The sequence below is a fragment of the Thamnophis sirtalis genome, unplaced genomic scaffold (assembly GCF_051295495.1).
Source record: "Thamnophis sirtalis isolate CommonGarterSnake01/CBP01778 unplaced genomic scaffold, rThaSir2_p1.2 scaffold_2, whole genome shotgun sequence".
NCBI classification, from domain to species: Eukaryota; Metazoa; Chordata; class Lepidosauria; order Squamata; family Natricidae; genus Thamnophis; species Thamnophis sirtalis.
Genome location: NW_028261382.1, coordinates 44123377 through 44147228, shown reverse-complemented (window position 1 = coordinate 44147228; position 23852 = coordinate 44123377). Strand labels below are relative to the sequence as shown.

Genomic DNA, 23852 nt, shown 5'->3' with positions numbered 1-23852 from the left:
ATTTGCATTCTGATCCTTGGACAACCGGTTCATAGTTAACGACGGTCGCAGCGTCCCCTGGGGGGGGTGTTTCGCGCCATCCCTGTTTTGCGACCTGCTGACGAGCGACGTCAGATTCACTTAACACCCATGCGATTCACTTAACAACTGCCTGGGATTCAGTAAACAACTCTGGCTAGAGAAGGTTGTAAAACGAGGCAAAACTCAACCTTCTCTCTTAGCGACAGAAATTTGGGGCTCGGTTGTCTTAAGTCGAGGACTACTGTACTATGAGGACTTTTTAGCGCAAGGCAGTGGAAACAGAGGACAGTTTTGACCTGGGAGGGGAGCTTCCGTAGGCTCAGCCGCAGCTGGAGGTCACGGCTGGCCCACCAATCTTGGACCAGAGACTGGAGCAGCTGCAGGTCAGGAAGAAGCCCCTTTGGTGACCTTTCCCTTTGCCAGGAGCCCCTGTCCTCTCAGGGGTCTTTCGTGTGCCACTCGACGGCTTTGTCTGTGTGTGTGTTTGCAAATTGGTACAGGTAAGGCCTGTTTGTGTGGGGTCCAGAAAAGCCACAGGGTGGGAGGTTTCTTGGCTTCTCCCACCCGAGGAAGCCGGGATGCATCTCTTATGTTGGGGAAAGATTAAGCCAAAGAGCTTCCCTGGGACTCCCTGCCTGAGGCCCCTGCTGGATTTGCTCCCTAAAGCCCCTTTTCCTCCTGGTTTTGGACTAGAAGACCTCCAAAGTCCCTTCCAACTCTCCTGTTCTATCCTATCCTATCCTATCCTGTTCTATTTTCTATTCTATTTCTCCCATTCCATTCTATTCTGCTCTTATTCTATTCCATTTTCTATTATTTTCTATTCTATTTCTCCTATTCCATTCTATTCTGCTCCTATTCTATTCCATTTTCTATTATTTTCTTCTATTTCTCCTATTCTATTCTCTTCTATTCTGCTCTTATTCTATTCTATTTTCTATTTATATTCTATTTCTCCTTCTATTCTCTTCTGCTCTTATTCTATTCTTTTCTATTCTTTTCTATTCTTTTTCTCCTATTCTATTCTCTTCTATTCTCTTCTGTTCTGCTTTTATTCTATTCTATTTTCTATTATTTTCTATTCTATTTCTCCTACTCCATTCTATTCTATTCTGCTCTTATTCTATTCCATTTTCTATTTTCTATTATTTTGTATTCTATTTCTCCTTCTATTCTCTTCTGTTTATTCTATTCTATTTTCTATTATTTTCTATTCTATTTCTCCTATACTATTCTCTTCTATTCTGCTCTTATTCTATTCTATTTTCTATTTATATTCTATTTCTCCTTCTATTCTCTTCTGCTCTTACTCTATTCTATTTTCTATTCTTTTCTATTCTATTTCTCCTATTCCATTCCATTCTATTCTTCAGATCCTCCTTGGAATCCCATTCTACCCTGTTCTCTCTCCCCCCAATCCTCCCTGCTGTTGAACCTGGGCAGACAAACCTGCAGCTGGGTTTTTGTTGGGTTTTTTCTGCATTGTGTCCCTGGGGCCATCCCTTGGCCGCTGACATCTAGCAAAACCCACTGCCCCGTTTCTCCTGCGGTGCCAAAGTGAGAGAAAAGTCTCCACTTTGGGTCTTTCGTCCTGATTTCTCAGACGCAGAACAGCAAATGCTTCCCCCCCCCCCCGTTTTTTTAGCCACTTTCGCAGAAAATTACAAAGCCACAGTAAATTGTCTGCCAAAAGGAAGGAAATTGAAACTCTCAGTAGCTTAAATATGGTCAGGATAGGCTGGGAAGTGCAGCACTGCAGACCGCTTCGACTGGCTACTAGCTGCAATTTGGCAGTTCGAATCTCACCAGGCTCCAGGTTGACTCAGCCTTCCGTCCTTCCGAGGTGGGTCAAATGAGGACCCAGATTGTTGGAGGCAAAAGGCTGACGCTGTAAAATGCTTAGAGAGGGCTGTAAAAGCACCGTGAAGCGGTATATAAGTCTAAGGGCTATTGCTAGTCCTTCCTTCTTTCCTGCAGGCTAACTCTGCCCACTGCCAGCAGTTCAATCCTGATCGGCTCAAGGTTGACTCAGCCTCCCGTCCTTCCAAGGTGGGTCAAATGAGGACCCAGATTGTTGGGGGCAAGAGGCTGACTCTGTAAACCGCTTAGAGAGGGCTGTAAAAGCACAGAGAAGCGGTATATAAGTCTAAGGGCTGTTGCTATTGCTATCAAGTAGGTATGCAGATGTAATTCTGTTTTGTGTGTCTGTGTGTGTTTCACACAAAATTTGAGTCCTGCTTCTACTCACTCCCCCCCCCGCCCCCAATCCATCCACCAGGATTTACCAGCGACATAACTGGATCGTCTTTGCCATTTTTATTCTGGAATTGCGGCCAACGGTGCCTGGGGAAGAAGGGTGGGTGTTTTCTTCTAGTTTTCCCCCTTGGAAAAGATCCGGCGTCTCCAGCGGGATTTGCAAGGAAGCCACTTCAGAGCTTTGAGGACGGAGTTTCCTCACTGGGATCTGCTGGGAAGAAGGATTTAGGGTAAGAGTTGCCGTTCGTTTTCTAGCAAAGCGTTGCCCCAGGTGAGCCCTGGTTGCCAAAAACTACCCTGGGTGTTGTGGGCCGCCAGTGGCCAGCAGAGCTGGGAGCAGAGTCGGAGAGTGAGGAGGGTTGGGGAGGAACCTGGGCCAGTCCTGGTGTCTGGGGAAGGCTCTGAGGAGGGCTCTGTGTCGGAGGCAGAGAGGGGGCCAGGGCCGTCTGACAGTTATCAGCTGCCTTCGGAGTCGGACATCAGTGAGGCAGAAGAACAGCTGGAGCCTGTTCCCAGTGTGCGCATGCACAGAGTTGCCAGGCGAAGGGAACAGCTAAAGAACAGGGGTCGACTTGGGAAGAAGGACACAAGTGGACGGTGAATGGCCCCTCCCAGAGGAAATAAAAGAGCAAAAGAAGAGGGGAGTTTGCAGGAGGCAATTAGTTTGCTTAATTGGTTCGTGACTCTCCGAGGCTCCTGGCCAAGTTCTGCAGAGATCGGCCTGGTAGCTCTCCTAGCCAGAGAAGGTCTGTGACCATAAATCCTCCTTTGAAAGACTTTGCTGGAGGTGAAGGAGCAGAATTCACAGCATATTAATAAAAGAGGTTTTTCTCAATACTTAGTTTCATGTTCTTGGGAAGCCTCGGTCAGAACAGAGGCGGGCAAGGGGGAAACACATCCTGTCTTCTGCCATGGAGAAAGACAACGTGTGGAGGGTCAGTTTTCAGAGTGAAGTGCTACGCGTACAAATAAACTTAAAGTTGGTGTTAAACTTTATCTGTTGTTTGCTGAGGGCAGAGAGAATTATAACCAACTGTTGATCACGCCTGTCCCCCCGCTTCTTAATTTTTTTGTTTTGTTTTCGGTTGAGATGATTCTAGGCCTGTTATTATGCTGTGTTATATTCTTTATATTGTTTAATTCTTTATTATTATTTAATATTCTATTTACATTCATATTCTGGTTCATTCATTTCTGTTCCCTGCCATTCTCTTAACCCTTCCTGCCCACAGTGGTGTGAAGGGTGAAAGTAGCACGGGGGAAATTCTGCATTCTTCTGAGAAGTGGGGAGAATTAAACCCAGAAAGCAGGGGTGAAAAGCCACCAGTTTGCATGCTCCCTTGCTAGCAGGCCCCGCCCGGACGTCCTTTTGACGCTCTGCGCATGCTCACATTGCTCTCAAGCTAGTAGCAAAGGTAAGTGGGTTTCACCCCTGCCGGAAAAGCTTTAAAACACTGTGGCTCTTTCATAAAACAGAAGATGCCAAAAACCGTGTCCGAAAATTGTTGGGGAGTTTTATTCTGCTCCCGCAGAATTTCCTTGTCCCTGGTTGTGAATTAAAGGAGAATAGACACGCAGGTCTTTTATATGACTTTGTCTGGTCTTGACTTACAACCACAATTGGGCCTAGAATGCCCGTTGCTAAGCCAGGCGGTCGTTAAATGAGCCGCGTCCAATTTTACAAACTCTTTTTTGCCATGTTAAGGAAAGCACTGCAGCCGTTAAGAGAATCATGCAGTTGTTAAGCGAATCTGGCTTCCTCCACTGACTTTACCAGTCATAAGGTCACAAAACGGGGGCGGGGGGGTCACAATGACCCCGGGATGCCGCAACCGTCATAAAAATGAACCAATTGCCAAGTGGCCCGAGACCCCTATGATGCTTCAACCGTTGCAAATACAAGCCGGTTGTCAAGCATCCGAATTTTGCTCACATCATGATGGGGATGCTGCGATGGTCATAAGTGCGAGGACCAATGGTAACTCCCTTTTCCCCAGTCTCGTAGCTTCGGCCACTAAACGAATAAGGTCCGAGGCTACCTGTGCAGGCCAGGAGATCCCTTTTGCGGGGGGCCTTCTGTACTATCTCTTCCCAACTTGGAGCAGCAGAGGAAACGCGGGTTTTAGTGAGAGAAAAACCAGGCGAAGAAGCTGTTGGGACCAAATCACAAACATGCCTTTCCCAGGATTGCACTTTTGCACACCATGCTGGGAAATGCTTACCGCCTTCGGAGCATGGGAAGCGTGGGATCAGGCTGGAAATGAGAGGAAGGAGAGGAAGGTTCCCAGAAAGACTGATTGTCCTTTCAGCACCCAGATAAAATAACTTTCTCAACCCAGGCAACTTTAAGACGCATGGACTCCAACTCCCAGAATTCCCCAACTGTTGTGTCTCTGAGGAGGGCTCTGTGTCGGAGGCAGAGAGGGGGCCAGGGACGTCTGACAGTTATCAGCTGCCTTCGGAGTCAGAACTCAGTGAGGCAGAAGAACAGCTGGAGCCTGTTCCCAGTGTGCCCATGCGCAATGTTGCCAGACGAAGGGAGCAGCTAAAGAACAGGGGTCAACTTGGGAGTAAGGCCACAGGTCGACGGTGAATGGCCCCTCCCAGAGGGAATAAAAGAGGAGCGAAAGGGGAGTGGAGTTTGCAGGAGACCATTAGTTCGGTTCATTGGTTCGTGACTCTCGGAGACTCCTTGCCAAGTTTTGCAGATGCCAGCCTGGCAACTCTCCAAGCCGGATAAGGTCTGTGACCATAAATCCTCCTTTGCTGGATGTGAAGGAGCAGAATTCAGAGTCAATAAAAGGGCTTTTTGTCGGGACAACAATGAGTTGGCTTCAGGCTCTTGGGAAGCCTCGGTCAGCTATGCTGACCGGGGAATTCTGGGAATTGGAAGTCCACATGTCTTAAAGTTGCCCAGGTTGGAGAACGCTTCCCTAGACAGGGGCCCCAACCAGTAACTCACCGATGGGAAAAAACTTCGGCAGTTTCTCCTTATAAATTTCATCGTCCTTTTCCAGGAAAACACAGATGATAAGGCGCTCAACCTGGCCAAGATACAACCAGGATTAGCAGGAGAAGGAAGTTGGTGGAATTTCACAATGGCATTCTCAAAATTTGGGGGGGGGGGCTTCAGGCATTGCTTACAACCTGCTCCACTCCACGTGTAAAGATACTATCTCAAATTGGTGTAAGGGTTAGATAAACGACTTTTCCTTCGGTGTTGGGCTAGCTCTACTTACGCCAACAATTCTTAAAAAATAATTTCTCCAAGAGTTGTGTCTGAAGAGCTCAAGTTGAAGGGATTTCTAACACAGGTAAGTCATGTTTTTCACTGATGCTTTAACTTTTGTCACCAAACAAATGGATTATAAGTGGAAGACTGTTTCTATTTATCTAAAGCTATCTGTGATAGAGTTTTGCATGGGTTTACTAATCCCTTTAAAAGAATCAATTCCCCCCCCCCATCCTATAGTTAGTACACAATGCCCTCCCTGCAAAGACCAGCAATTGGCTGATACGCAAATAGAGAGTTGGAAGGGACCTTGGAGGTTGTCTAGTCCAACCCCCTGCCTAGGCAGGAAACCCTATACCGTTTCAGACAAATGGCTATCCAACATCTTCTTAAAGACTTCCAGTGTTGGGGCATTCACAACTTCTGGAGGCAACTTCTGTTCCACTGATGAATTGTTCTCACTGTCAAGAAATTCCTCCTTAGTTCTAAGTTGCTTCTCTCCTTGATTAGTTTCCACCCATTGCTTCTTGTCCTGCCCTCAGGTGCTTTGGAGAATAGTTTGACTTCCTCTTGTTTGTGGCAACCCCTGAGATATTGGAAGACTGCTATCATGTCTCCCTTAGTCCTTCTTTTCATCAAACTAGACATCCCCAGTTCCTGCAACCGTTCTTCCTATGTTTCAGCCTCCAGTCCCCTCATCCTCTTTCTTGCTCTTCTCTGCACTCTTTCTAGAGTCCCCACATCTTTTTACATCGTGGCGACCGCAAAACTGGATATTGTGTGTTTGGTGAAGAAAGGAGACCCCAGGCAGAGCCAAACTGCTGGTTTTGCCAGATCCCACCATACCTTGTCCTTGTTGTCTTCTAGCCAATTGCGTAACGTGTTGAGAACAGCCTCCGCAGCAGCGTCATTGGGGTAGCCTGTGGAGAACGCGGGGAGTTTGCTGAATATCTCGGGCGGTTAACCCTGCCCGCCTCTCTCTCTCTTTCCTGCCTTGGTACTTACCAAAGACCCCAGTGGAAACGCAGGGAAAGGCCTGTGGGCAGAGAGAAAGATGAAGGAGGAGGTTAAGGACGGGGGCTTCCCTCGAATACGGAATGATCCCAGACTTTGGCTAAAACTTTTCTCTCGCGTTACAAAGGTGAGAAAAGGAGTAAATCCGGTCTTGTGCAGGAGGGACAATAGATAACGTACCCAGAAATCGCAGTTGAATTGGTCTCGATCAGCTGTAAAATGTAAATTCTTCCGTCCTTCCCTCGTAATCTCCCTTCCCCCCCCCCCATGTTTTGGATGGTGTTTTCCTCAGGGTCTCCAATTCGAGCAGGTGGCTGGACTAGAAGACCTCCAAGGGTCCCTTCCAGCTCTGTTATTCTGCAAATGTGTTGGACTAGGGTATCCGTGTCAGCGTTAAATCATGAGCCTCGAGCCAAGCTTCAAAAGAAATCCAGTCATTTATTAGGAGCAACATGTCGGCAGGTACCCAAGTGAAGCCAGCTCTGACCCCATGTAATTTACGGCCCCAATCATCATCGTTCTCCCCCCCCCCCTTTCCTATGACAATTTGAGAGCAGGCCAGGGCTGCTTTGCGAGTTGACATTCGGTCCCCCTCACTTCCTGAAGGCCAGCTGGGCAAAGCAAAAACAATTTGAGTACAGGGATAGATTAGGGTTCAGGCTACCTGGGCCTTGTAGGTGATAAGTCGGTGCCCCTGAAGGGGGCAAAGCAGGGCCTTCTCAAACCTTTGCTAAAGACCTCTGGATCTCCTGCCATCCATCAACAGTGCCAGATGGACTGATAGTTAACAGCTGCTCATCTGGAAAGACTCCGGAGCATCCCTGGCTTGCGTGCTGGAACTGATGTCTCCAGCCTTTCATTGGGTACAAACCCCAATTGGAGGGTTAGCTGGAGAGCCCACGTCCTTTCCCTTCCCTCTGGTCTTCCCCCCCAAGACCTCTCGAGTTGGAGACGGTCGTTTTAGCCAGTGAATTTTATTGTGTTTCTGAATAGAGCAGGAGATCAATGAGACTGGGAACAAATGAAATTGGCAGCTTACCTCCCAAGCTAATCAGAGCTGGAAGGGACCTTGTAGGTCATCTAGTCCAACCCAATGCCCAAGCAGGAGACCCTATGCAGTTTCTGACAGAGGGCAGTCCAGTCTCTTCTTGAAAGCTTCCAGGGACGAAGCTCCCACAACTTCAGAAGGCAACTTCTGTTCCATGGGTGGATTGCTCTCACAGTCAGAAAATCTCCTTAGCAATACTTAGAAATGGATGAATTAGATCCGTGTTTTGCTACTGTGCGGAGTTCAACTCCCAGAAGCCCCTGCTGGCTGGGGGATTCTGGGAGTTGGAGTTCATCTCTCTTCAACGTAGCCAAGATCGAGAAACGCTGATCTTATTCCTCCATTTCTGAGTAGCGTTTAATGAGACAGACATCCTCACGACCTCCCCGCGTTACAGACGCCAGCTCCCATTGCCTCCAGCTCGAGGGACGAGCAGTGTTGGCAAGTGCTGCTGAAGGGAGGTGGGGGGGCCACAAGGTGATCCGTCCCCCCCTGTTTGGTGTACTCACCACTGTCTGCAACTTGTTCTCCAGTGCAAGTTTCAAGCTGTTCTTGTAGCAGTCTGCGAGTTGGGTCTGCTGGGAGGAACTGGGCTCCCCCTGGGCGATGGGCCCCACGGTGTGAATCACAACTGGAAGGAAAAAGCAGGGTGTTGCTAGAAGCAGCCCCCGAAGCCCCCCTCCCTAAGTTGCTCACAGATCTGGGTGAGGGAGACGCACAGATTCCCCCCCCCCCCGCCCGCCTCTCATGGAGCTGAGCCAAACCGACTTTGCGGTATCCTTCAAATATTTTTACAAATTAGCAAATGAGAGCTTGAAAATAATTCTCTCCGTATCCTATGAGGGGTGTGTGTGTGTGTGTGTTTCCCCCTCCCTAAGCCACAGCCATTCATCCTGCTTTAATGGAGCCGTTCTTGGAGCCGTTCCACTTTGCTTTCATCCGGCCTGCACTTAGCCACTCACTTATCCAAGCGGCTGGATCCCTTTGTGAAAATGAAGTTTACACCCGCAAGCAAATCCAGCCTCGGAATGACGGTCGTTCCCTTTGGGCTCCTTTGGCATAGCCAGATAGGAACCTTAACGAGGAACCGAGCGTTACAAGCTTGGCTTCTCCCCAGCCATCCTTTCCCCAAGTTTTGCTTCATTCCCTCCCACCCCAACAAGAGTTTCTGGAAACTCCCTTTTCTGATTGGAAGCTGCAATTCTTTTCTCTCTGTAGCTTGAGCCTCCGAGGACCAAAAAAAAAAAGCCCAAATAATGTTCCTTTGGATTAAATAGATTTTAAGAAGGGGGGGAAAAAGCAAAGCTTTCTCTCAATCTGTTATAAATGGTTTGAAAGCTGGTAGTGTCAGCTTCGGCCATGCATGTCTCATGTATCTTGTACATTGGAAAGGAAGAGTTATTGTCTTCCCCTTTCTTGGTGCAAGATGATATATATATATATATATATATATATATATATATATATAGATAGATAGATAGATAGATAGATAGATAGATAGATAGATAGATAGATAGATAGATAGATAGATAGATAGATAGATGATAGATAGATAGATAGATAGATAGATAGATAGATAGATAGATAGATAGAGATAGATAGAGATAGATAGATAGATATAGATAGATAGATTGCAAGATGCTAGATAGATAGATAGATAGATAGATAGATACATAGATACATAGATACATAGATAGATAAATAGATACAGATATAGAATATATTTTATATATATATATATATATATATATATATATATATATATTATATATATATATATATATACACATACATACATACATACACACACACACACACACACACACAGACAGATAGATTAGATAGATAGATAGATAGATAGATAGATAGATAGATAGATAGATAGATAGATAGATAGATAGATAGATAGATATAAATTTTACAACCCCCGGTATGCCCAAATATGGGAGGAGGATCACTACTTCCATTCTCTGTCCTTCGGCTCATCACAAGAGACCATCCAGACAGAACCCAATATTTTTTTTACTGTTGCCTTTTTGTTAGCATAAATACAACACACACACACACACACACACACACACACACACACACACACACACACACACACACACACACATATATATATATATATATATATATATATATATATATATATATATATATATATATATATAATGATAGATAGAATAGCAATAGCAGTAGACTTATATACCGCTTCATAGGCCTTTCAGGCCTCTCTAAGCGGTTTACAGAGAGTCAGCATATTGCCCCCAACAATCTGGGTCCTCATTTTACCCACCTCGGAAGGATGGAAGGCTGAGTCAACCCTGAGCCGGTGAGATTTGAACCACTGACCTGCTGATCTAGCAGTAGCCTGCAGTGCTGCATTTAACCACTGCGCCACCTTGGCTCTTAGATAGATGATAGACAAGCAGGCAGAATTAGATAGATGATAGACAAGCAGGCAGACATATAAACAGATAGGAGATAGCTGATAGATAGGTAAGAGAAAGAGAGAAAATAGATAATATAGAGAGATGATAGGTAAGAGATATAGAGATGATAGATAAGATAAAGAACTAAATGATAATAAGATGAAATATAAAGAGATTGAGATACATAGATGATAATAAGATAAAGATGATAGATAAGATAGATAGATAAAGAGATGATATAGATAAGAGGATAGAGAGACAGATGTAGATGGATGGATGGATAGATAGGAGATAGATGATGGATAAGACATAGATAAGAGATAAAGAGAGAAGATAGATAAGATAAAGAGATGATAAGATGATAAAGAGATGATACAGATGATAGATAAGAGAGATGATAGAGATGTAGATAGAAGATTCTTCTGTCTACATCTCTATCAATCATCAATCATCTATATCAGATAGATAGATAGATAGATAGATAGATAGATAGATAGACTGAGATAGATAGATAGATAGATAGATAGATAGATAGATAGATAGATAGATAGATAGATAGATAGATAGATAGATAGAGACATCGGAGACAGATAAATAGATAAGATAGATAAAAGATGATAGATAAGATAGATGATAGACACAGAGATGTAGATAGATGATAGATAGATTGATCAATAGATATAGGAGACAGATAAATGATAGGTAAGATAGATAAAAGAGAGATGATAGAGATAAGAGATAGAGGATAGATAGAGAAGATAGAGATAGAGAGATATAGATAAACATATTCCTCCCCTTCGGAGACCCCAGAGTAGCCCAGCAAGGATCCCAGGCGAAGGCAGCTTTGCAAATGGTGAAGGTGGTTAACAAGGCAACCTGGAGGGGGTGGGGGTGGGGGGGAAGAGAGACCGAGCTCCCCAAAATCTGGACTGCCTCACTTGTTGCCTCCTAAGAGGTTGCTGATAAAACTCCGAGTGCGAAGGCCGGCTGGGGCCACCAAGGGGTGCTCTTGAGCTACTAATGCCTTTCCTGGGAGGTAGGAAAGCTTCGTGCCCATGTCCTGCCTTTGCTATGGGGAGCCGGGCTCATGCCCTCCAGGCCTAATCGGGGAAGGGGCAGGAAGGTCGGGCCCCCTCCAGGTGTCTGTCCGAACAGCCGGGCCCCTCTGCTCAGCTGCTCCCCGGTGTTTGCACGCTGGTGTGCTTGCCCATCTCCCGAGCCAGGGGTGGTTGAATGGGGGTGGGAGAAGCCCTTGCCCAGGGGAAGAAGGGGAAGCCATGGCTCAAGGCACCCTTGCCCCACCTGAGGGCGGGGGGCATCCTAACCTCGGTTTGGGAGAAAAACATTGAGTGTTGGGGCTGGGCAGTAAAGCCTTGGGGTGCCTAACTTCAGATTTGTCACTGGAAGGCAAAATAAATGACAAAACCACAGCTAAGATGCTGAGCTTGTCGATCAGAAAGGTTGGCATTTTGGCGGTTCGAATCCCTAGCGCCGCATAACGGAGTGAGCTCCCGTGACTTGTCCCAGCTTCTGCCAACCTAGCAGTTCGAAATGCAAGTAGAAAAATAGGAACCATCTTTGGTGGGAACAGTGTTCTGTGCGCCTTTGGCGTTGAGTCATGCCGGCCACATGACCACAGAAACGTCTTTGGACAGCGCTGGCTCTTTGGCTTTGAAACGGAGATGAGCACCGCCCCCCTAGAGTCGGGAACGACTGGCACAGATGTGCGAGGGGAACCTTTATCTTTACCTAGCCTGTTTTTGATGGCTGAGTTTGTCAAACCCTGGTGCATTAATAAACGCACAGAAATGCGTTAACACTCCAAGCCATAAAAAAACCTAATTTATAAACTCTTGAAGCCTCCGCATTTGACTTGCTGATTGCGACAAGACCAGGTAAGTGTGTAAATCCAGCCGTTTTGATGGATAAATAGATTGAGCCCAACTGCTGGATTCGGCCCGAGCCCTCAAAGAAACCACGGGGGATTGAATTCCCACCAAGCACCAACTTTTGAAAAGGGAGAGTGGTGAGGGTCAGCTTCGATGGTGTCCTAGCCACACTCAAAAAGTTTGGGCCTGCAGCTCTTTCGTGATGGGAGGGAAGGAGGGAAACGAGGGACAGGCGGGGGGTGGGGGGGTTGTGATGGTTCTGTATTGGCAAAAGTAAGGCCTTTGGGGCAGGGAAGCCTTCAGAAGGAGTCTTGCAGGCTGGAGTCTGATGTTCGCTCAAAGAAACGGGTGTTTTTTAAGCGTGGGGAGGGGGGGAATCCAAATTAGAAAGAAAAATATCTGCCTTGTTAGTCGGTTATTTGCAAGGGAAATCGATTTAATCCCATGGATTGCTGTGTCTGCTGGAAGGAAGGTTGTGGGAGGGGGGGAAGAAAGGAAAAATAAACCTTCACTCTTGTTGAAAGAGACAGAAGGAAAAAAAGAAAGAAGGAAAGAAATTAGCAGCCGAAACAGTCAAAGGGGGGGGGGGGGGAGAGGCAGGCAGCCTGGCGTGAAATTCAATTATAAGGTGGGGAGGTGGGCAAGGAAGCCAAGAGGCAGCGGAGAGGGGGGGGGGGGGAACCAGCAAGGAGTTAAACGTGAAGATGCTTCTCAAAAACAAGTTTTAAAGTTTTCGTTGCCATTAAGGGCTCCGTTCCCAGGACATATTCACCCCACCCCCCAAAAGCTGGCAATGTTAAAAACATGTGCTCCTGAGCACGTCCAAAGTGCATTTTTCGCCCATCAGCCGGGCAAAGGGGGCTGAAGCTCCCCCCCCCCCCGCTTAAAGCATCCGCATATGTGTTTTTAACCAGTGGTGTGAATTGAGTTGCTGTGGGTTTCCAAACAAGGCTTTGTGGCTTAGCATGCTGGGTCTATTGTGGTTTATTTGATAAACCAAATCCCGCCTTACAATATGTGGGTGTTAACAAGAGTCTGATCCCCCCCCCCCTGCTTTTAAGCTCTTTGGGGTGACTAGCAAGCCCCATCATTGAGTTTCTCCACCCTTTTTCTGGCTGTGGTGTGTGTGTGTGTGACCCAACACAATTTCCCTTTTCTCCAAGGTCTCAAAAGCCTGGCCTAAGATTGAAACTAACCACTTTTAACCTGGGATGACACCTGCCAGCCTTCCTGAGGCCCACTGGAGCCAAGTTGGGTAACAGTGGGGGGTTTCCTGCAAGCAGGTATAAAAAGAGTGGATAGAAAAACAAAAAAGGGGAGGGAGGGAGGAAAGAGGGAGGGAAGGAAGAAGGGAGAAAGGAAAAGATTAATAGGTGGGAAGGAAGGAAGAGGGAAGGAAGGAAAGGAAAAGTGGGAAAAGAAAAGGAAAGGAAGGAAAATAGAGGAATGAAAGAAGAAAAAGGGAAGGAAGGAAAATAAATGAAAGGAATGAATGGAGGGAGGGAGGGAGGAAAATAAATGAGAGGAATGAAGAAAAAGGAAGAAAGGAAGGAAAATGAGAGGAATGAAAACAGGAAGGAGGGAAGGAAGGAAAATAAGTGAGAGGAATGAAAGAAGAAGAGAGAAGGAAGGAAGGAAGAGATGAAGAAAGGAAAATGAGAGAATGAAAAAGAAGGGAGGGAAGGAAGGAAAATAAATGAGAGGAATGAAAGAAGAGGGAAGGAAGGAAAATGAAAGGAATGAAGAGAGGGAGGAAGGGAAATAGAGGAATAAAAGAAGAAAAAGGGAGGGAAGGATGGAGAGAAGGAAGTGTTGAAAGGCTTTCTTGAGCATTTAAGGAACATCCTAAGATCCTTCCCCCACCCTGTGCCCATCCGGATCGTCCATGGGGGGGGCACTGCGCCCCCAAAAGCCCCACCATCACCAGCCCTACCTCCCAGCCCAGTGGCAAAGCAGTCTCTTGGCATAACCATGATTTTAGGCGTGGTGGGGGTCAGTGGTGGGAGCCGTGGTGGGTGCTTCAGGTTCAAGGGAAGCCAGGTAGCCCCTTCCCCACCCAGAATCCCCCTCCCTAGGGGGCGTGGGCTCCTCCCACTCGGGGCGTGGCTTCCGACAGGTGTGGCATAGCATATCTGCCTCCCCCCATCAATCGTCTCACCTGTAAAGCAAAATCACCCAAGTGGAGGAGGGGTGAGGAACCAGGCCATCCCTCCCCCACCCGTCCACCAGGGCTCCTGCTGTACCTGTCAAGTACCCCCCCCCCATCTTGAAGGGCAAAGGGAGGGTCTGGAGGGGGCATCCCCTTTGGCAGCGGCCCACCCATCCACCTTGCCAGAAGAGATGCTCCATTGGGAAAGACAGGTGCTCAGTTCCCCATATCGCCCCCCCCCTTTCCTCTTGTCTTCTCCTTCAGCCCCCCCCCCCTTTCTCTCTCTCTCTCTCTCCCTGGCAAGGCAAGAGGGCAGGGTGACTCGAAGCTGCTGCCAGAGGAAACGGTTCCTGCCTCTGCTGCATGTTAAGCACCTTCCGTGACGTGCCTGGAATGCGGAGGCCGTCAGAGAGGCCGGCGTGGAGCTGCCACCGAGGGGGTGGGGGGGGGCGAAGGCAGAGAAGGACCTTTGCTGGGGGGGGAGGGGGCAGGCAGGTCCTCCCTGGCAAGATCGGGCTGCTTCCTGTGCCCACTTTAGAGAGCCAAAGCTTGGTGGTGGTGGTGGTGGGGGCTTCCTTTCCATCGAGGTGGCATCCGGTCCCCTGTTTTTAGATGGAGGAGGGCAGGAAAGGTTTGAGCGGGAGGGCATTTGAGGAGGGGGGGGGATGTTATAGCTCTTTCTAGCAATGTCATTTTCCTTCTGTACTTTTTATTATTATTATTATTATTATTATTATTATTATTATTATTATTATTATTTCCTCTAAAAATGGAAAGTGCAGCCTCGGAACAGTTTAACAGCTTCAGTTAAACCTTGGGACCCACAATCAAAATCAAAATCTTCAATGTTAAAAGTAAAGGCTCCCCTTGCACGTATGTGCCAGCCGTTCCCGACTCTAGGGGGCGGTGCTCATCTCCGTTTCAAAGCCGGAGAGCCAGCGCTGTCCAAAAATGTCTCCAGGATCATGTGGCTGGCATGACTCAATGCCGAAGGCGCACGGAACACTCTTCCCACCAAAGGTGGTTCCTATTTTCCTACTTGCAATTTTTACGTGCTTTCGAACTGCTCGGTTGGCAGAAATCTCCGAGGTTCCACATTTCCAAACATTTTGGGCTGCTTGGATAAATTTTCTAACTCAGAAAAATCCCAGCGGGATTCTGCTCTGAGCAAAGGGGTGGCCTAGATGATCTCTGAAGCCCCCCATCCCATTTGAGGTTGCCGTGGAGTCTGGAAAGGCCTGTCCGGAGGTGCTTTGTGGCTGGCTTTGGCGAGAAGAGCATCCGGTCAATTGGCACAACGTGACACACCCAAAAGCCAACCCGTTTTTTTTTCCCTATGGCTCATCTGTCTAAGAAAGGCTGAGGGCCAAAGAATGGAGGCCTTTGAACTCGGGTGCTGGAGAAGACTCCTGCATTGAGTCCCTTGGACTGCAAGGCCATCCAACCGGTCAGTCCTAGAGGAGATCCACCCTGGCTGCTCTTTAGAAGGCCAGATCCTGAAGAGGAAACTCAAAGACTTTGGCCACCTGATGAGAAGGAAGAAGGACTCCCTGGAGAAGAGCCTCATGCTGGGAACAAAGGAGGGCAAAAGAAGAAGAAGGGGACTTCTTCTATCTATCTGTCTGACTGCCTACCTATCTATCAACTTACCTATTTACCTACCTATATAATTATCTATCTATCTATCTATCTATCTATCTATCTATCTATCTATCTATCTATCTATCTATCTTATCCTATCCTTCCTTCCTTCCTTCCTTCCTTCCTTCCATCCATCCATCCATCCATCCTATCTATCTATCTATCTATCTATCTATCTATCTATCTATCTATCTATCCATCCATCCATCCATCCATCCATCCATCCATCCATCCATATCTATCTATCTATCTATCTATCTATCTATCTATCTATCTATCTATCTATCTATCTATCTATCCATCCATCCATCCATCCATCCATCCATCCATCCATCCATCCATCCCTATCTATCTATCTATCTATCTATCTATCTATCTATCTATCTATCTATCTATCTATCTATCTATCTATCTATCTATCTATCTCCCACGAGTCCCTTGGACTGCAAGGCCATCCAACTGGTCAGTCCTAGAGGAGATCCACCCTGGCTGCTCTTTAGAAGGCCAGATCCTGAAGAGGAAACTCAAAGACTTTGGCCACCTAAGGAGAAGGAAGAAGGACTCCCTGGAGAAGAGCCTCATGCTGGGAACGATGGAGGGCAAAAGAAGAAGAAGGGGACGGCAGAGAAGGAAGTGGCTGGATGGAGTCACTGAAGCAGCCAGCCTGAGCTTCAATGGGCTCCAGAGGATGGGGGAGGACAGGAAGGCCTGGAGGAACGTGGTCCAGGGGGTTGCAATGAATCGGACACAACTTCACAACTCACAACAGCAACATCCGTCTCCAAGGCTGCCCAGCCAGACTCCTTGTTTCCCCAACAAAGATGCCCTCCCTCGCTCACTTAGCCACTGATGAACTCCGAGCTGTATTTACGAGCCTCTGATTAATACGCATCTGCCTCATTTGCTTAATTCCTTTTTATTAAGAATTAAGCAAACGACTTTGAACACGGAGGAGGCCAATTTCTCCTTGCTCTCCGCAAAGGGGACGGTGGAGGCGAAAATATTCCCTTCGCCTTTTTTAAAATTATTATTCCTTTGCCCCCACCTTGCCGTGCCTCTGAGATACAATCCCACTTGGGGAGGGGGCTTCGGTTTGGATCACTTTACAAGCCACCAGAGTCACAACAATATTTTAACTCCAATATTTGGGAGTTATTTTAACTCCCAACTCCAGAAAGGAGGACACGGGGCCAAATCTGAGGGCTAGTTTGTTTTAGAGGGGAGGGCCTTTCGGCTAGAAGAAGCTATCCTCCTGTGCGCAAGGAGTCCTCGACTTATGCCCATAATGGTGCTTGTCCATCATGGCCATAAATCGAGGCGTCCACCTGACCAACCCGATTTCATGACCTTTTGTTTCGTATCTGTTGTTAAGGGGGTGCCGTGTTCACTCTGGGCCGGGCTGTTGGCTGAAAACTGGAAATAAATACTGTCCCCTCCCCCTCCCCTGGCAAAAAGGGTTTAAAGCGAAGTCATGTGATGGTAAAGACTCCGCAAACAGCCATTAAGCCACAATGAGCCGCGGTGGCGCAGTGGTTAGAGTGCGGTACTGCAGGCGACTTCTGCTGCCTGCCGTTTGCCTGCCGTTCGAATCTCACCAGGCTCAAGGTTGACTCAGCCTTCTGTCCTTCCGAGGTGGATAAAATGAGGACCCAGATTGTTGGGGGGGAGGGGCAATATGTCGATTCCACCCTCTGCAGCTGATGCCCCGCCCCTCTTGAAGCTCCACCCTCTGCAGCTGATGCCCCGCCCCTGCTAAAGCTCCACCCTCTATATCTGATGCCCCACCCCTCTTGAAGCTCCACCCTCTGCAGCTGATGCCCCACCCCTGCTAAAGCTCCACCCTCTGTATCTGATGCCCCACCCCTGCTAAAGCTCCACCCTCTGCAGCTGATGCCCCACCCCTGCTAAAGCTCCACCCTCTGCAGCGGATGCTCCGCCCCTGCTGACGATGCTCTTCCCTCTGCAGCCATGCTGATGCCACCCTGCCAAGGCCACTCCTGCCACTGTGGGCCAGACAGGGACAGCCGAAGGGCCGGATGTAACTTGTGGGTCATCAAAGGATCTTCCCTTTTTATGCACTTGTCCTGGGCTGCTTTAGAAGGAAGCTGGAAAAATGAGATGCGTCCTGATGCCCCACACCGACATATCTATCCAGTGAAACTGACAAGGCCACGCGCCTGCACTGTCAGTGGCATCAGAGAGCTGACAAAACAGGGGAAGGAAATGGACAGGGACACGAGGAAAGGTGTGTTCTTATCTGTGACCGTAACCTTGCCAATTTCATTACTGACAGAAAGCAGGGCAGGGCCCTGAAGCAAAGTGGGGCGGGGGGGGGGGAAGGAGGAGGCGACAGAAACAGTTTCCCAGCTCCGGTCAGTTTCACCGCAACTATTCTCAACTCTGCACAATCCAGTAAACTGGGTACGTGATCCGCTGTCCGGCTTGGTTGTCAATCAAAGCGTCTTTAACCTCTTGTGCAGAGAGAGATCTCAAAAATGATTTTCTGAGCTTTAATCTGATTCTCTTTGCAGCCTCACTGTCTAAGAGCTACAGGAAGTCCTCGGCTTATGACCGTAATGGACCCTGCCCAGTAAGCCATGATGGTTATAAAACAGGTCACCGAGTAGCCAGTTTCATGACATCTTCCTGGAGACAGCCCGTAGGCCATTAAGTGAATGCCACAGTTGCAAGTCATTGATGGGGGCTGTTTTTGCCTAAAAGTGGAAATAAATACCTTTTTTTTTGCAAAAATGTAAACCGTGGTCACATGACCGTGGGACGCTACCAATAGCCACAGATGCCCCAGCCCTCGGTTGCCTAAGGGTGGGAGGAGGAAGAGATTGCTGACTGGGGAATTCTGGGAGTTGAAGTCCACCCATCTTAAAGACTCCTGGGGTTGAGAAACAATATCCGAGAGCGTTGTTTATGCTGTCAAACCCCTTTCAGAGTCAGCCAGCTCTGAACTTTTAGCCAGGATTTGCCCTCCTCTGATACAGAGCCGTGATTCGGGGTCCCCAGTTCAAGAGTGAAAAAATAAAATTGTAGCCGCTGTTTTCAAGGTTAAAACCTGACTCTGTTTCTTGATTCCCTCCTTGAACGGATCTATACAATATACAATAGCAGAGGTGGAAGGGACCTTGGAGGTCATCTAGTCCAACCCCCTGCCTAGGCAGGAAACCCTATACCACTTCAGACAAATGGCTATCCAGCATCTTCTTAAAGACTTCCAGTGTTGGGGCATTCCCAACTTCTGGAGGCAACTGATTAATTGTTCTCACTGTCAGGAAATTCCTCCTCAGTTCTAAGTTGCTTCTCTCCTTGGTTAGTTTCCACCCATTGCTTCTTGTTCTGCCCTCAGGTGCCTTGGAGAATAGCTTGACTCCCTCTTCTTTGGGGCAACCCCTGAGATATTGGAACTCTGCTTCAGAACTCTGGAGTCTCCCACCTCTTTTTTCTCCCTCTGGCAGAATTCAAATGAATCGGCTACCCGTCCCTTCAGCTGGCAAGCTGCTTTTACTCACATCTAGCTGGGAGACGGTACCCACAGGAGATCTTCGCTTTCCCGGTCTCGCAACCGTTCAGGCTCCGGCATTCCTCTTTCAGCAAAGGTCCCGCCGCGCGGTGGATGCATCCGTCCACTGTGAAAGGGATGAGAAGGGAAAAAAATAACAATCATAATATTGCAATAATCAGGTGATGCATGAATGGAGGAGAAACAGCTAGGAAAAAGTAGTGAAATATCGCAACTTGCAAATGGAATTTGAACGACTGTGGAGGAAGAAAGCAATGGTTGTACCAATAGTAATAGGAACCCTTGGAGCAATACCTAAAGGGCTGCCTATATACACGGAAATTTTGAACATTAGAATATAGAATAACAGAGTTGGAAGGGACCTTGGAGGTTCTCTAGTCCAGCCCCCTGCTTAGGCAGGAAACCCTATACCACTTCAGACAAATGGCTGTCCAACATCTTCTTAAAAACATCCAATATTGGAGCATCCACAACTTCTGGAGGGAAGTTGTTCCACTGGTTAATTGTTCTCACTCTCAGGAAATTTCTCCTTAGTTCTAAGTTGCTTCTCTCCTTGGTTAGTTTCCACCCATTGCTTCTTGTCCCGCCTTCAAGTACTTTGGAGAACAGCTTGACTCTCTCTTCTTTGGGGCAGCCCCTGAGATATTGGAAGACTGCTATCCTGTCTCCCCTGGTCCTTCTTTTCATTAAATGAGACATATCCAAAGGAAGGAAGCGAAGAGGGGAAAAGGGAAGGAGAGGAAGAAGGAAGGAATATCCAAAGGAAGGAAGCGAAGGAAGGAAGCGAAGAGGGAAAAAGGGAAGGAGAGGAAGAAGGAAGGAAAGGAAAAAGAAGGAAGGAAGGAAGGAAGGAAGGAAGGAAGGAAGGAAGGAAGGAAGGAAGGAAGGAAGACAAGCTGATGTGGAACTGCTGGTCTGATTTGCTCTCTGCTCTCCAGCCATTACAGAGCCTCATTGATCAGGAAAGTCCATTATTAGCTCATTCGCAGTCCATCTGCTAATCCATAAAACAATATTCTACCAGTTGCCTTCCGAGGGGAGTCAATAAAGAGGTAGGGAGAGGGTGGTTTTGTTTTAGAGCAGACCAACCCTTGTTGGCTTAGCCCCCTACCATTCTAAAGAGAAAAAGGGAGGGGATTCCTGGCTGAATTCTGGGGGTTGATTGGAGGGATTCACTTTGAAAACGGGGCAGAGCAGACTGGGGTTCGACCTCAAATCTGAACTCGGGGCTCTTCCGCATCCTAAGGAATGTGTTTATGTCAGTTGCGGTACCCCAGGGTCCTGTGATTGTCATCTGTGTCCTTCCCAGGCAGCTCCTGACAAGCAAAGTCAATGAGAGAAGCCAGATTCGCTTAACGGATTTAACGACTGTAACGAAGAAAGGTCGTAAGATGGGCAAAACTCACTTAACGGCGGCCCTGCTTCGCAAGTGGAAAGTTTGAGCTCAATTGTGCCTGCAAGTCGAGCATTTAAGGACTTTGAGTAAATATTTCTATTTAAACAATGTTTTAAGTAAAATTTGAACAGTAAACCTTTCTATGCCAGCATTCAAACAATGTTTAAGTCAGTGTTTCTCAACCTTGGCCACTTGAAGATGTCCGGACTTCAACTCCCAGAATTCCCCAGCCAGCAGTCGCTGGCTGGGGAATTCTGGGAGTTGAAGTCCAGACATCTTCAAGTAGCCAAGGTTGAGAAACACTGGTTTAAGTGACATTTAAATCAGTAAACCTTTCTATTTAAACAAGTTTAAGTCATATTTAAAAAAAAACATTTAAATAATGTTTTATATTTAAATGAATGTTGATTTCATTTCACCTTGACTCCCTGTGCGGCTTATCCAAATCATAGATTCCAGGAGCCAATAAAAAGGGAAGTGGAGTGATGGTAATTGCCCCCCCCCTTAAAAAAAGTTTTTTCAAACAATCAACTGCAACCTACTTATTATTATTTTTGAAACGATGGGCAAGAGCTTAGCGAAGGATATTCTTGAAGGGGTCAGTTCCCGCAAGGGTGAAAAAAAAAATGCATTTTTTTGTGCATCTGGTGCTATCCAAGGTGCTGCTGGAAATCTTGAATTTATTTTTATTTATTTTTTTGCTTCCTGAATAATGCCGGAATCTTTTTATCCACCATTGCATCAAAATTGCCCTTGTTTGGATGAATTCGCCCTGTGAATATTTTATTTTAAAAGCCCTGTTTTCCTGTGTGTGTTTCGTCTGTGGTGCATTGGAGGGGGGGGGCGTTGCACACTGCTTTCCTAAGGCATGCATTTCTGACAACATGGTGCATTTGTGTTTTCCCTCCAAGCCACAACAAGCACGGCAAAACACAAATCCATCCCTGGGCATGCTAAAAAAGCACAAGAGGAAATCCAGTGTGTGCTGGCATTTGGGCCTCCGGATCACAAATGCCCACTCTCTCTCTCTCTCTCTCTCTCTCTCCGACCCGTGACAAAACTGGAAATATTATTCGCCAATTCTTCAGGAAGGATTTGCTGAGGATCACAATTCCTGCGTGCCCCCCCCCCACTCATCCGGCTGCAAGGAGAAAGGTGCCCTTGTCACTGAAGACTCTTTAACACGATGTGCCCGTTACATTAAGATTGTGCGTGGCTCGGCCTGATTGTACCCACCGGCATCCGAAACCCTTAGAGAGGGTTGCATTTTGGTTATTTTAAACCATTTTTTTTTTGCAGTTTCAGAAGGGAAGAGCAAGCAAAAAGAAAAAAAAAACCACCAGGGTGCTTTGCGATGAGAAACCCAGCATGACGGACTTCCTGTGGGTGTGGCCTGTTGCCGAGGAGGGCTCCACCGAGCTCCTCAGAGATCTGGTCTGTATATCTAAATAAGATCATAGATAGCACCCCTTTTTGGCTAAGAAAGGGGCAGGGAGGGTAGCTCCGTAGGTTAGGGTCTATTCGTAAGCCACAGCCTTTTTCTTTTTTTGGCTGTGGAAGAGATTAGATCCAGCCGAAGCGGAGCCTTTATCTCCGGCCAGTTCTTCTCAGCTGCCTTTTTTTTTTTTTGGCAGCCCCAGACAGGCTAGCCCCCCCCAGGACAAAACAAAGTTTTTTTTCAAGCTAGAGCTGATACGGGAGGGTACCACCCCTGTGAGATTTATGCTTTTATTACTATCTTAAATACCAGCACCATTTGTCTTAAAGACTTCTTTGTTTAAATAGACTTCAAAATGGCGATTTCTCTCCGTGGATGATTACTGGATGTACTTAGCTGGGCTTATCTTCCTGCAGACCGCTCCTTAACAAAATAAACTCTTTTTTTTTGGAAATAGAGGGGAGCGAAGCGCTGCTTACTTGTTTATCTATTATGGCACCCAGATCAAAGAAACGTCCTGCTACAAATGTGTCTAAGGAATTTAAACAATCTTTTTTGGAAACACAGCCTTTGTCTCCTACGCCCTCTACTGGAGAAGTTTTAACACAGGAATATCTCTTTAAAATATTTAATGCCCTTAAGCAAGAACTTAAGGAATTTGTATTGCAACTTTATGATGATCTAAAATCTAAAGTTAATCAAATGAAGGTGAATACGTTTGCAGCCGTGTCTGCCCTGTCAGATTACTCTGCTGAAATAGAGAACAAATTGGAAAGTCTGGAGAAGGCTAATTTTGATTTGACTACCAATATTCAAATTTTACAAGAAAAAATTAGAAATAACGAAGAACAGCTTATGACGCTAAATTTTGATAGGAAGGCATTTTCAATAAGAGTCAGAGGATTCCGTGAAAAGGAGCAAGAGAATTTGAAACAGACATTTGCTGAAGCCTTCAGCCATGCGCTGGGAAGCCCGGGACTTAACTTTGATTGGCAGATTCGGAAAATCTATCGCCAGAACTCATTGATAGCGGAACAGCGACAGCTCCCGAGGGACATAATTATACATTTCTCTACAAAAGAATCTAGAAACGCGATTGTGCAAAAGTTTTATAATAACAGTCTCCGAGTTGATGACCAGGACGTGATTGTCTTCAAAGATATACCTTTCCAAATGTTGAGAGCAAGAAGGGACTACGCCTTTTTAACTAAAGAGCTTAGGAGTCAACAGATTCGATACAGATGGGAGGCCCCTGCCGGCATCACGGTTACATTTGAGAATCAAAGATTTCGTCTTAACTCTGTTTCGGAGGCTCAAGATTTCTATTGTAGGATTCTGAAGGCGGGACTTCCTGACGCGCTTGGAAGAGAGGAGAGACAAGCGGAAGGAGAAAGCAAACGGCTGGCCATGCGGCTGCAAGATGGAGGGGGTAGCCCCTCCTCCCTCGGAGAAGCAGAAGAACGCAGATCGAGAATTTAGATACTTCAAAAGACTTCCTAAAGTTGAGGACTGAATGGGGGTTTGAGACCTCTCTCCGGTAGAAAAAGTGGACTAATTTTTTTCAGAAGGGAAAGCTGGGTGAAACTACTTAGATTCTAAAGTAACGTTAGCATAAATCTGATAGTGGTTAAAAGAATGCGGAATGATTTATGTTGTTTAAACTTTGTTAGATGGGACTATTTTAAAATAGAAGGTTAACTGACTCTTGCTGAAAGCATTATTTGAATATGATCCATGCTATTTAACTTTTATTTGAAGGGAAAGTTGGTTGTAATAGTTCTGAGTTATTTTTCAAATAAAC

General features: G+C 46.8%; 1 protein-coding gene across 6 annotated transcripts in view; it reads right to left on the bottom strand.

The window, feature by feature from the left end:
* Positions 1-2322: 2322 nt before the first annotated feature.
* The window catches only part of MACROD1 (mono-ADP ribosylhydrolase 1), a 198491-nt gene continuing 176961 nt past the window's right edge, over positions 2323-23852 (bottom strand). For 3 of the 6 annotated variants that reach the window (XM_087705234.1, XM_087705233.1, XM_087705228.1), the window contains 6 exons: positions 19207-19323; positions 8081-8202; positions 6515-6545; positions 6356-6429; positions 5240-5321; positions 2323-2488 (listed from right to left, as the gene is read on the bottom strand). In XM_087705234.1, the coding sequence (XP_087561360.1) occupies positions 2451-2488; positions 5240-5321; positions 6356-6429; positions 6515-6545; positions 8081-8202; positions 19207-19323 (464 nt within the window). In that variant the 3' untranslated portion in view covers positions 2323-2450. Of the gene's footprint in view, positions 2489-4499; positions 4532-5239; positions 5322-6355; positions 6430-6514; positions 6546-8080; positions 8203-19206; positions 19324-23852 lie in introns of all 6 variants that reach the window. The other 3 variants (XM_087705232.1, XM_087705231.1, XM_087705230.1) reach the window with 3 other exon arrangements.